General features: G+C 40.6%; 1 protein-coding gene across 3 annotated transcripts in view; it reads left to right on the forward strand.

The window, feature by feature from the left end:
* Positions 1-13,458, forward strand: part of LOC119476940 (A-kinase anchor protein 7-like) — a 69,021-nt gene that overhangs the window by 5,043 nt on the left and 50,520 nt on the right. For all 3 annotated transcript variants that reach the window (XR_005204137.1, XM_037750616.1, XM_037750617.1), the window contains exons 5-9: positions 216-352; positions 3,980-4,140; positions 6,245-6,357; positions 8,871-8,917; positions 9,399-9,499. Coding sequence is in view for 2 of the 3 variants with exons in the window: in XM_037750616.1 (XP_037606544.1) it covers positions 216-352; positions 3,980-4,140; positions 6,245-6,357; positions 8,871-8,917; positions 9,399-9,499 (559 nt within the window). In the remaining variant the exon portion in view is untranslated. The remainder of the gene's footprint in view (positions 1-215; positions 353-3,979; positions 4,141-6,244; positions 6,358-8,870; positions 8,918-9,398; positions 9,500-13,458) is intronic.

The raw sequence follows: 13,458 nt of genomic DNA on the forward strand, positions 1-13,458 counted from the left end.
AAAAGCTCCTCTGAATGAACATCATGTTCATCATCTATTGACGCCTTATCTGTGATGTTGAACCGTCCTCCTTTCAATCTTCCCCCGTCCATTCCAAGCTAGTGCTCGGAAAGAGAGGAGTGGTGGGAAAGGACGAGAGAGAACAAGCGTTTACTGTATGTGACAGCGTCTGCCGGCTGCTGCTGTTGATTGACCATAAATGTATCCAATGACAGATCAGTTCGGCCGTGACCAACGTCCAAGAGGCGGTGCTTCAGCAGGAGCCCCGATTGGCCAAAGCCATGATCCCGGTCCCAACTCTCCACATCACGCTATTAGTCACTCATCTCGCCAGTCAGGAGCAAGTAGACCTGTGAGTGGATGCACATGCACACATGAACACAAACAAACTCAGCATACACACATTATATTGACCTGTCTAACTGAAGAGGAAAATGTACCCTGTAATTTGCATGAATCATGCGTTATGGAGAGCCTTCGGTTTTACTGATTTTTCAAGTCAGCTGAGATGAAACCGTGTGTACCACATTGCTTAGAATTAGAGCTGTACATTACGCACACAACAACATGAACAGGTGTCATTATTTGGATGCCAAACAGCCCATTAACTGGTAAAGGCTGAGCCGCCAGGAAGCAGAACAGTTCAAAGTTTAAATATTTAAACAAAATGTATTCCAATACTGGTGCTAGTGTATCAATACAAATGATTGCAGAATACCAAATATATATATTGCAATATTGATTTTTCCCTCCCCTAATGCACACACACACATGCAGATGAATACTGATCAGCTTTTTGACGCACACACACAGACCTGGGGCCTCATTACAGTCTGATCTTATTTCAGTTTAGGATGACATTTAGGATTTTTTGGTGTTACAGAAACATGTTTCCTAATTCCTGCATTTAGAATCCTATCTTATCTTAGGATAGGAATTTAGCTATGATAGAAACGAAGGTGGGGAACAACATCTACCCCGAAAATATAATGATTGAACCGTATGATGATGCTTTAAATTTCCCATGTATTAATTAAAAATGTGTGTGTGTGCTGTTTGTGTATATACAGTATATATATTAATTCATTGTACATTCTAATCAAAGATAGAGACATGACAGGACGAGTGCCGATTGAAGGATCAAATTTACAGTTATAGTTATTTCTTAAGATAAGCTTGGAGGTCGGAGATAGGATAGGCCGGGTTCCCGCGGATCCTTAAAGTCTTAAAAGGAATTGAATTCATTAATCTAAAAATAAGCCTTAATTGGTATTACAATGTTTTAAATCAATCTTTCAAAAGTCTTACAAATGGAAAAGAGACATGGGAAGTAGGATTTAATGAATCTTTTTTTTCTCTGACATTGCAATTTAAAATGTGACACAGTGACAAAACACCAATCATACCAGTCAAATGAGCGAGTAGGAGACTCCCAATGTTCCCGAGCTCCGAAATTGCCCTCACGGAAGATAGGATTGTTCCTGTCTTTGAACCTTAAGTGAAAACAGAACAAGCAGTTAGGATATTTTTCTGTAACGAGGCCAGTGTGCCGTACACTGTATTTCTGTAGTGACTGACCGTTATGGCTAATCTGTGATTTAGGATGGAGTAGAATAAAATCTCTCCTCTGTCCCGGTTTCTCCATTTTCCTGATTGCTCTCCCAGGATATAACACACACACACACACACTACAGCATAAATACTGAACTTCAATCAAACAGAGTACCCCGCAAATTAGTTTACTGCCACAATCAGATTCTCTCCTGCTATCCCATTCAGTCTCTGTGACGCTGTACATTATCACAACATCAGATAGGCAAACAAGGTATCGCTCGTGTTTGTTGTGTTAATGAGTTTGCAGACTGAAGTTGCTGCTTGAAGACGGGGACACAGAGTTCTGCAGTGACTAATTACCAGCATGTCACGTCTGTCTTATCTCTTCCTCTCAGCACTTCCAGGAAAACTGGTTGACAGGAGGCCTATAAATGTTTGAGATTCCAATAATGAAACACTGTTGAAGGAGGACAGCGCCTGAGGCTTTGATTCCAATTAATAATCAGAATAAGACGTCAATCAGAATAAAATTGCTCCTTTTAAACTCGCTCATTCTGACATAAACGTCAACCCTTTCCATTGCAATATCAAAAGATGTGTCGTGTGAATGGTCATATTGTCCCACTTAAGTTAATCATCACATTGTTTTCATTTGTAATGGTAAAATGGCCCATATAATGACAGGCATTGCTAACCAAACTAGTGTCATCAAAGAGGAAAAATGCTACCAATTTGTAGTACAAGTGCGGGGCCCCAGAAGTTCTGCTTGCAGCGTTGTTGAGAACCGCAGTATGGCTGTTTGTAGCCGCCAAGTGTGAAGTTGATTGGATGAACGGAGATATGTGAAGGGCAGTCATACATACACAGACAGATAATACTTCCTTTATAGTTAGATGATGCTGTTACAGCACCACCTATTGGCCAAATGGCCATGGTCATTCAGACAACATATTTACATATGTCCACCAAATGTGGTCACAATAGCACAAAGTGTTCACGAGATATGATATTTTGCCCGCAGCATTTGATCTAACTTTGAGAGCCAGCTACAGCAAAACTGTATGGAGCATCAAAAATCCCAGAAATGTTCTGCACCAAATTTGGTGATAATTGCACAAAATTAGTAGAAGTAGTAACAAAAAATCTGGTTTGGACAAAATTCTAAATGGGGTCCAAGCCCCAAAAGATCACAGGTGGTGCGCCAGGTTTTGTCTGCTCTGAGGTCATCAAAATTAGAATTGCTCATGTACTGTATAACTAAAATCATAATAACACACATACTGGATAATTTATACAAAAGTCTGTATATAAAACTATTTAAAAAGATATATATTTTTTGCTACTTGGTAGCAAAATCTAACAAAACATTGTTTAGTTTTTCAAAAACAAAATTTTCACTGCGGTCTAAAAACCTATTTGCTCTCCCGCTTGACGCACACAAAGGGAGGCCCGCACCTGTATTAACGGAGCAGTCTAGCAGCAATCTAACAAAACCATAAATTACATTTATTTAACCACAATAACAAAAGATCTATAGCTCTAACGCTATTATAGTAAATTAGTTAAGTTGTTACAAAAAAAAAATATCATATTTTGTATCTGCATTCGCTTGGCGAATCCGTCAAGACGTCATCACTTTATTTATGTTGATGAAACTGACAAGTTCTATTCAATAAAGAAAGTTGATTTAATAAAAACGATTAACTCATTTAATACACTTTATTAAAAGTGATGATTTAGTTTGAGGATTTGTAATTTTTTTTCAGGGTGATGATGTTAGGGGGGCTCAGCCTTTCTTAGATACAAGTAGGGGGGTGCTTCAAGGAAAATAGGTTGGGAACCACTGGCCTAGACTCAAATGGACGTGGCTTACATAGATGGATTCGTCTGTGAAAAATATTTGTTTTCTGAGACTTGAGGTTCAAAAGTTACAGGCCAAAGCGTAAAGTTAATTGTTATAGTGTTATAGCACCACTATCTGGCCAAACTGCACCACATTTGACATTGCACTCCCTTAGCTCTCCAGGAATACACCCGCCAAGTTGATCAGATGAGCGGTCCTCGAGATATGTGAATGACAGACTGACGGAGATAGATAGATAGATAGATTTTAGGTGAACTAAAAGAAATATGAAAAACTATTTCCCACATTGAATATGTGCTTTCACATACAATATGAAGTTGTAACATTTCATGACCAGGGCTTTTCAGTGACACAACTCAATGCAGCTCTGGAACGTGTCGGCCATGTTATGCGATGATACTGATGCTTAATCTGCATCAAGTAGAAGATTGTGTCATTACTAATCACTAGATTCTGTCGTTATGTAATATGAGAGGGAGGGAGAGAGAGGATTAAGTTGTGAATTGGTGTGTGTTTGTGTATGTGTGTTGTGTATTTATTGATGTGTGTATTTCCTTATAGGGCGGCAACCGTGCTGGCTCAGGTCAAGCCGCTATTGGCCGAGCTGCTGGGTGGGCAGGACCTGGTGCTGCCCTTCTCAGGGATCGGTCATTTCAGGAAGGAGGTGGTGTTTGTTGGGCTGGCCCCCGGACAACACAGACACACACTGGACAGTTTGTCAGGTCGGTGATAAACGTTTAACCTTCTTCTTCTGTCCTCCTTCGACACTTCTGTCCTGTCTGTCACTGGTATATATTGAATTTTGTTCATCATGTAGTGCTTCTTGTGCTGTATTTCACTAGGGGATACATTTCATTAGAGGATGTTAATGTGATACAGCGTGTCTCTGTGGAGGGAGGTCTGAACTTGGGGTCAGCTGAGGAGCCCTGCAGCTGGTTGGAGGATTTGGTGTCTTTCTTAAGGACACTGTAGTGGGATGGATGCTATGGGAGGTCTCATTAAACGACTTCCTTTAGGACATCATAGGCTATATTCTGGGTGTTGTTATTGGTAAACAGAGTGGGCTAACTCTTTCACTGTAACAATCAAAGTTCATGTAATAGTGGAGCGGCATGGGGAGCAGATTTAACAGCAGAATTACTTGACCTGTCATTAGACCCTGCATTACATGGAGTGTGTATTCGGGTTTGATTAAAAATTAAACACAACAAGAACATATTGTGTGTGGACGGATGTAAGCTCTAGTTCTTGAACTAGACTTTCACTGATTTGATCTTCAATGCAACCACATTCACATACTCTTAAAACCGTGTAAGTGGATTTGGTCAAATAATATGGTGTTTGTGTGTGTGTGTACCTGCATACTGTCACGCATCTGGGGCTGTGTGTGTGATAGAGTATATAGATATTATATCGATATCGTCTTACATTTTCAATATCATAATACTTCAAAGGTGTTGTCTTTTCCTGCTGCATTACAATAAAGTGATCTGTTTTAGCTGTTTTTTTTATTTGCCTTTACCCACTTAGTCATTATATCCACATTACTGATGACTTATTTATCCAAAAATCTCATTGTGTAAATATTTTGTGAAAGCACCAATGTGCAATCCTACAATATCATCGCAATATAAATATCAAAGTATTTGGTAAAAAAAATATAGTGATGTTAGATTTTCTCCATATCGCTCAGCTTCTATAGCGTGTGATATGTCTTCATTCATTTTATTACATCCGTCATTTTGCATCTGTGTACATGCGCGGGGGGTGTATGCAGAAGCATTTGCGTGTGTGTTTTTGTGTTGTGCCTCTGGCAAAAACATTAAGCCAACATTTCTAAGAGGATTCTCCGCTCTTGCAACACCAACACACACACACAAACACACACACACACACACACACACACACACACACATAATTGCTTAATAAGAAATATGCAGGGATTTGTAAAAGTAGACACATGCATTTTTGCACACTCACACAACAGGAAATTTCCTAGCCGCTCAGCCACCAGTGTATTAACCGCTCAGGGCAGAGCAAATACTCCTTTTGGCATATTAGTGACGGCCCAGCTGAGACAAATCCCAAAAGGCATTTCATCTCGGGGCTTGATTTAAATGGAAAATGCGGAAAATTCGTCTTTTAAAGAGAGAGAGCTACAGGGGCCGAGGATGTACATAATTGCCTCAGCTATCAGGGTTTGTTTAATCTTAAAAAGCTATCCAGTGGAATTGTACACAACTTTTTTTTGTAAATAGAGGCAGGCCATGTTGTTACTCTTGGAAAAGCAAAATAAGGATAAGGCAGGAAGTCAGACTCTCCTGTCTTCTCGTCTGCTCCCTCCACCGCTGTTATTGATTATATACTAACCTTTCTCTCCCTGTAGCGCTCCTCTTCTAAAAATACCTCCATGGTTTCCCTCTAAAGCTCATCAGCTGGTGTGTGTGCGTCTTCGTCTGTGTGTGTGTATGTCCTTGCAGGTTGTCTACTGTATGTGTTCATGCCCTTGTTTATATGATACGTTCAAATGATATCCGAGTAAAAAGCTTTTTTTCCATCCTCTGAAACGCATTATCTGCCATCTATGTCTGCACTATTTCCATTAAGGCTTTTACAAATCCATAAAGGGGATTTGAGAGGGTTCATTGGGAGGAAATGGATGTACAGCATGCTCATGATGACGTTGTGGGTTTGAATCCGCCCCTCCTGTCTGTATATGTATTTTGCATTATGTGCCAAATGACGTGATAACTGACGTTCCTTCTCTAGCCTCATCAATAAAACGGATGCTCATATAACTTTTGGTGTTGTGTACGTGTGTTGCAGAGTTGTTGCGGAGTCGTTTTGAGGAGCAGGGTCTTCTGCAAGAAGGCAACCGTGGGTTTGAACCCCACCTCACCATTATGAAGCTGTCCAGAGCGTCAAAGCTACGATCTCAGGTACACACACATGTCCGCTTACACATATACACACCTAAATTATGAGTATTTATATAGTGTGTAGAGATGCTCAATCTATTAGTATACTACATGTGTCAATATCGACATGATTATCAGTCCAACATACCTTTTTACTGCCAATATCTTCTACAAGTATGACAAATTGGCAGCACAAATTGAAATATCATGTCAGAGAAGCCTAATGCTGCATTCACACCGAACACGAAGCGAATTTTCACCTCACGTTACTCACGTGAGTTTGACCGCAGGATCAATGTTGGTCATTTGCGTCACTCGTACTAGATGCGCCGGTGAGGAGGAGGGGCTCTTACCTCCATGTAGATACCGACAACGTTTCACGAAATAACCACTATTGCTGCTTTGTACATGTTGTGGAAGTCCCAGATACTTAGGAAAACCAAACGGCGTTGTGTCTGGGTTCATAACATCATCCGGAGGCTCTCGGTGAATTTCACTGAGCTGCCTTCATTTTTGTATCTAGCAAGCCACATGTCGGCTGAATTAATCTGGTTTACTACGGCGGTATGAACCCAAAAATGTACAAATTGTGCCGTGATTTAATTGCAATAAATGGATCATAGGAATGCCGCAACAACTACACAATAATGCCGATTTGTAAAAAGTCTGAATTCATGCTTTGTCAGGTCCGTCCGCAAGACGACAAGCAAACAACTCTTAAAATGCTTGTTTTCTGAACGGTGTTCGGATCGATCGGCGCTAGGCTATGCCAACAATGTAGCTTCTCCATCAACACTCAACATAAAATCATTTAGGCATAAATACAGCAGCGACGTTATTGTTTATACCATAGACAGTCTATGGTTCGTACACAGAGTTTTGTCAGGTCTCTGTAGCCCACAGAGGCTACAATATTGTTTTCTCCATTTTTGATTCAACTACGTCAGGACGGCAGTGACGACTGGAGGAGAATCTCAACGCTGATAGACTTTCGCGACACCGCGTCATGCGAATTTCTTGCTCGAGTTGAAATATTTCAACTCATGCGAATTTCGTGTAATTGCATCGCCCGGCGAGAACTCTCATCTGTTCGCCTCTTTGCATCGACTTTGTATGTAATCGCGCCGCGCAAAAGGTTTGCTTCGCGTTTTGGTGTGAATGCAGCATAACACATTAGGTACTAAGACTTAACTTTCTAGTGTAAGGGAAATACAGAGTGTCCCTCCACACGTGGATGTCAAAAGCATCATCTAACCTAAAGTTCTTGCATTGTGCATATGTAAAATTGACTATCAAAACAAGTGGTGATTAAGTCACCATACAAATAAACAATAATATTATGTTCAACGATTGCAGTTGATAAATAAATAAAAACATAAAGTTACATTGCCACAGCATGGTTTTGTTTTTAATGGAAAATGTCAACATAGATTTGCATTGTATTACTCACTACAATTATGCTTTCACATGCAGTCCCTAGTAGCTTTCTTGTAACAACTTACTTTGACAGAACTGCCAAACAGCCGCAGTGTTACTCTTTTTATTCCTCTCACCTTCCTCTCAATGGTGTAAAATGTCATCAAATAGTTAGATGATAGATTATTACTCCAGTCTAAACTACAGGTGGGAATAACACGTCTGCTGTGGCATTTTAAAAGAAAACTAAATGTATATCATTTTATAGTTTATTCGGGATTAGAGGGAGAAAACCCAGGAGTAAGAGAATGATAAATGAGTGATTGAGGGAGTGGGTATGAAATAGATAAAGATATAAATAAGAGGGTGAGGGGGGGAGAGGACAGAAAGATAAGCTGAGATGAGCGGTGGTCCGGAGGGGAGACACAGAGGAAGGACAGCATCTATCTTTTTTTCCTTTGACACCTGATGACATCGTATCCTGACTGGCGTCTGCCGGGCGGCATCCTTTGTCCTCCCTCAGTCAGTGTGTGTTTATTTGTCAAGAAGGAATGTCCTAAAAAGTCTGATACATGACATAAACAATATTTTCCTGGAGCGCCTTGGTAGCTGAGCGGTTACAGCGTATGTCATATACAGTAACTGCGACATCCCGGGTTCGATTCCGGCCTTGGGACCTTCGTTACATGACGTATCCCACCTTCTCTCTCTCCCATTTCTACACTGTCCTCTGTCAAATAAAGGCGAAAATGCTACAAATATACCTTTTTAACAAACCAAAAAAAATATATTTTCAGTAGGGCTGCCCCCTCTTAGTTCATTAGTCGACTAATCGGTCATTTTGGTCTTAGTTGACCTAGATTTCTTTAGTCAATTTGTTGTTTTTTTTATGCTTTTTTCATGCTGAATGACTTATTTCCAAGAAACCTATGAACACATCTCTGATAAACACGAGATTTAAAGTGGTGCTTTTGTGTGATTCTTTGTGGAGAAACTCAGTTTTACAGATCTGTCGATTAAATCAACTAATCGATTAGTCAACAAAATCACATGAATGTTAGTCGACTAAGAAATTCTTTGGTGGAGGACAGCTCTAATTTTCCCTTTGTGTCTCTCAGGGTATAAAGCGTGTGGACCCAGCCCTCTACTCCACCTATACAAACAAGTAGGTGCTTTTTTTTAATATAACAATTCAGGCAACCAACGCTGAGTGGCACAGTGTGTAATGTTTTGTGTCCATGCAGTATGCTTACTGTAGATGTAAGCATGACATTTTAGTTAATATAGAGTAACAGGAAAGATCTACAACACTGTTTGCACAAACACTTTTTAATCAGTTTTGTAACTCACTGGTGTTTAAAAATTGTTCAAGACCCTTTGCACTTTAAATGTACATCACTTATTTGCGCAGCACCATAATGCACAATGCTTTGTTTCCAGTTTTGTAGTGTTTTAGGATGAATATTGGCCAAGTATGCTGAGCCACGGAGCTTAATTCGATTGTCACTTTTAATTCGAGTGATCATTGCTGTCGAGTGGATGCACTGACTGACATCGGCCTTCGCTGTCTGCCGGAGGCGTCGACACTCTCCTCTCTGTCTCACACTTTCTCACTGTCACTTTGCCTGTCTCACTGCAACACTCAGGTTTTTTGGAGATCAGACAGTTGAGCGGGTGGATCTTTGTTCCATGTTGAAAAAGAAGCAACAAGATGGATATTACCACACTGAGACTTCACTACAACTTGGTTAGTACCTACATGCACACACACACACACACACACACACAGAGCCTTATTGTGTTTGTACTGTGTATTTGGCTATCAGGTGCAATATTGAGCCACCAGAGGGTGCTCTGTGCTCACATACAGGACAATGATGAGTTTCTCTTCATAGCTGGTTTTGGCTGTGGGGCAAAATTAGCATATTTTGGGATAATTAGTTGCTGCAATTTTTAGCGCTGCCAATGATGTTGGATGAGAGATGATATATATCTCAAAGTTGTATAAATTTGCAACTGACTTTGGAAAGGTTGTTCAATATTTTCATAACATAGCTGGTGGTGTGTCAGATTTTTGAGTATGTTTATGTCGAGGAGGCAAACTGGCCGAATCAAACACCATGGTGGATACTCAAGAGCTCATTTCCATTTAAGTCATGGCTGCCCAGTTTAGACATTCCCAGCCTGCCAGTTCTTTCGGAAGTTGGCAGCGTTGTAGAGTAGCAGCTCTATAATGGCGGCTGAATGAATGCAGTGCTGATGGGCCTGAAGATGCTGCAGCAATCGTGCATTTCCTGAGGTGTAGTAGGGAAACGTGGAGGAATTGGTTCACTTTTTGTTACAATTTGATATCGTTACTGCCCCACAGGAGGCACTGTTGACCACTGTGGGACTTGGGTTGAAGCCAGACAGGCAGTATCGATGTGCTCCTAATGTCTATCAGGTGCTGGAGGCTTGTAACTGCACACTGGAGCTAACAGAGCATTTTATCTCTAAAATGATGATGATTGGTTTTATGAATGTATCAGTTTTGTATGTCCACAGATAAAAAACAATTTGTCTGAATCAGATTTTGAGCAGCGTCTCATCCAGTTTTGCCACAGCGAAATCAACAGTCCTCACGGGGATGTGAGATGCAACAAGTGCTGGTGCTTTGTGACCGTTGTATGCCAAGATCGATTGGCAGTGATAATTGCCAAAGCAATGTCTACTGTTTCCTAATGAGAAGTGTCTGGACGAGATGCAAAAATCACTGTTTGGAATATCATTTAATCATTAAACTGCTTTGTTATGATTCAAAGAGGCATGCTGGGAAGAGACGTAAGTAGAATTTTTGAAGATAAGAAGGATGCATTGTTGATTTCTGAGGCTGCACAGTAACCGAATATATTAAAACCTAATGAGTCTCTGCTCCCAGTAAAATAGCATATTACTGTGGAAATAGCTGACTAGTAGTGTATTGGAGGCACAAGTGGTGGCTTTTTCACGGTCTGTTATGCAGGAGCTTTTTGTAAAAATGTTGGAAGACAGGAACTACGCTATAAACTACTAGATAGCGCAGTCTTTGGTTACATTCAAACCCTGTCAGCCGACAGACAAACCACAACGAAAAAGATTTTTATGCTACTTTTAGCCAAAAAAAAGCTTGTTTTATGCTATTATGGCTTGAAATTGAAGTACCTTTGTAATATTTATTTTAAAAGGTGCAATGTGTAACATCTGGCCAGAATTGTTGTTTAAAACATTAAAAAAATTAACATTATCAACAGGATGTGGAGAGGTTACAGTGTTGACATTATGTCAAAGACATCTATGTTTCGTGCTGCAGAGATATCTACTGAAATGAGCAAAACAAATTGATAAAACTTCTTCAATTGCGAAAAAAGGTTTTTATGCTTGCTTGAGGTGTTTTTTGCCTTTATTGAAAACATAGACGATGCACTAAATGTGTTATGGAAACACACTTTGTCGAATAAATTCTGACGTAGCGAACATTTAATTGGCGCCAACTTCTGACCAAACTACGCTGTAGCAGAGAAGCCGAGTTTATTCGCTCAAAACCAGTTGATGGAAAAACGTCTAATTCACATTTCTTTTTTTGCAATATTTCAAAAGTTTGCTTTAAATTTGCTTGACAGTTGAATGGAAACACAGCTACCGTAGCGTCCAGTCTGCCCTCAGTCCAACATGAGAGGACGAAGAGGTAGAGCTGCCCCAAGGGCTTGTCAGTCACATTGAAGGTAAAGGCTCCGTGTACGCTTTGATAGTTGGTTTATTGAATTAAATCCAAGGTTGCAGAAATGTGAAAACGTTTTGTATTTTCGTTTCGTCCGTCCCCACCAGCAGGAGACTAGTTCCCCGGGAGGTGAAGGGCCTTCAGTTAGCAGTTAGCTCGCATTCAGTCAGTGCAAACCCCAGTGCCGGGGCTCTGTTCGAATTTTGTGTATTCTTACCCTGCTATTAGTAGTTGTTTTTTTTATATAGCCATTGACTGTAAATTCAGATTGTAGGACCCAGTAGAGGTGAAATGCTGCCCCCTATATTTGTTTGCGGCCGGATCTCAGACACATTGCATCTATAATGCAGCAGTATCAAAGGAAAAAAAGGTATGGTTTATGCGGATTTGTCTTTCAGGATCACCAATATCCACACAAACATGAATAAATCATCACACTGTTACCGTGGGTTACCATGGAGTTAACAGGATTAGAGTATACCTCCAAGTACACATAAGCTACTTGACAGGGACTCCCTAATTCCCACTGTGAAGTAGCTTCTCTGATTGCCATGTGTGTGTGTGTGAGAGAGGCTGTCAGCATGGGTGGAACTAGGCTGTCACAATGTTTTGTGGATCACTGGGCTGTCTGTGAGAAACAAAGAGTGACAGTGTGTGTGGGGGAGTGAGCGACAGAGCAGGGGGATGTTTACCTCACACTTCTCATCATCTAAAAGCTTGTGTTTTTGTCAAGTGTTTTTCACAACAATACATACATATTTATAAATCCACGAAAGGTAAAGCTGAGCTCTGCATCCGGTTCTCTGATGTTATAGTGCTCTGTGTACAGCACAGTGTTGCTGTATATTATAATGCTCGCTGTCTTCGAGTGAAGTGGTAGGAATTAAGTGTCTGTGTTATTTCTTCTTTTAAAATATACACAGTGTCTGTATAAAAAGCTTATGAAATTCATAATCTTGGGGGAGAAGAAAGAAGAAAGACTTCAACCATTTTGCCAATATTTTAGTCTGGTATAACCAGTAGCTTATGATAACTAATGTTTACAACCTTAGATAGATATTGTTGTGTAACTGACTTTACCGAGTCAGTTTGATAACTTTGCAGACCCCGCTGCAGTAAAATGAGAGGTTTTTCTGAAGGGAGTCTGGCAGCTGCAGATCTTTACGAAACACTACCACTTTTATCCACAGGGGCCGCCAGAATCAACACAAAATGAAAGTTCCTTGTACTGTAGTAGCTTTAAAACTCAAAACTAACTTTTTGCACCCTGATTTCTGGAACACTCACTTTGTGTTTCGAGAGAGAAGTATGTGCTTTTTTAAATTGAGTTCTTCATTAAGATATTTCTTGGAGTCAGCATTTAGTGACCATCAAAGGAACTGCAGCTTAAAGCTTCAGTTATACTTTCTGCAAGGACGGTCGCAAGGACATGAGCTGATGTGGAATCGTGACGAGGAAACGTTTGGATCTTTCAGAATCTGTGGGTGTTTCTCCTCGCGGGGAAACCGCCATTCTCAAAGCTCCTCAAGTTCTGCATTTTCTCCGCCCATCCTTATCCGCATAGATAGAAAAATTTGAATATGCATGAATCTGCAAAAACTTGCTGCAAGGAACCCCCCGCGAAGGGCTGTATCTGTTATAGTGACGTCACTATGGCCACGCGGACACCCGTGACCCTCACGGATGCGTCAAGCATAAATCCCGCTTTAGGCACATGGTGGTTGCTGAACTTGTCATCAGGTTGTAGTTGATGTGAAATAAGAAAATAAGCTCCTCCGAGGCGTTGGCATGCACACACAGCATGTTACTAAAGCGATACAGGATAGATAGAGTCTTAGAGGTGTTATACACACAGGTGCAGTGGCCACAGTGTCGGAGCTCAACTTTGCCTCCATGACACAGAAATTAATGGAAAACTGCAGCTTCATGGAAGGTAGGAAGACTCATTAATCAATCTAAAAAATCCTATG

This window comes from Sebastes umbrosus, chromosome 18 (assembly GCF_015220745.1).
Source record: "Sebastes umbrosus isolate fSebUmb1 chromosome 18, fSebUmb1.pri, whole genome shotgun sequence".
In the NCBI taxonomy this organism is placed as follows: Eukaryota; Metazoa; Chordata; class Actinopteri; order Perciformes; family Sebastidae; genus Sebastes; species Sebastes umbrosus.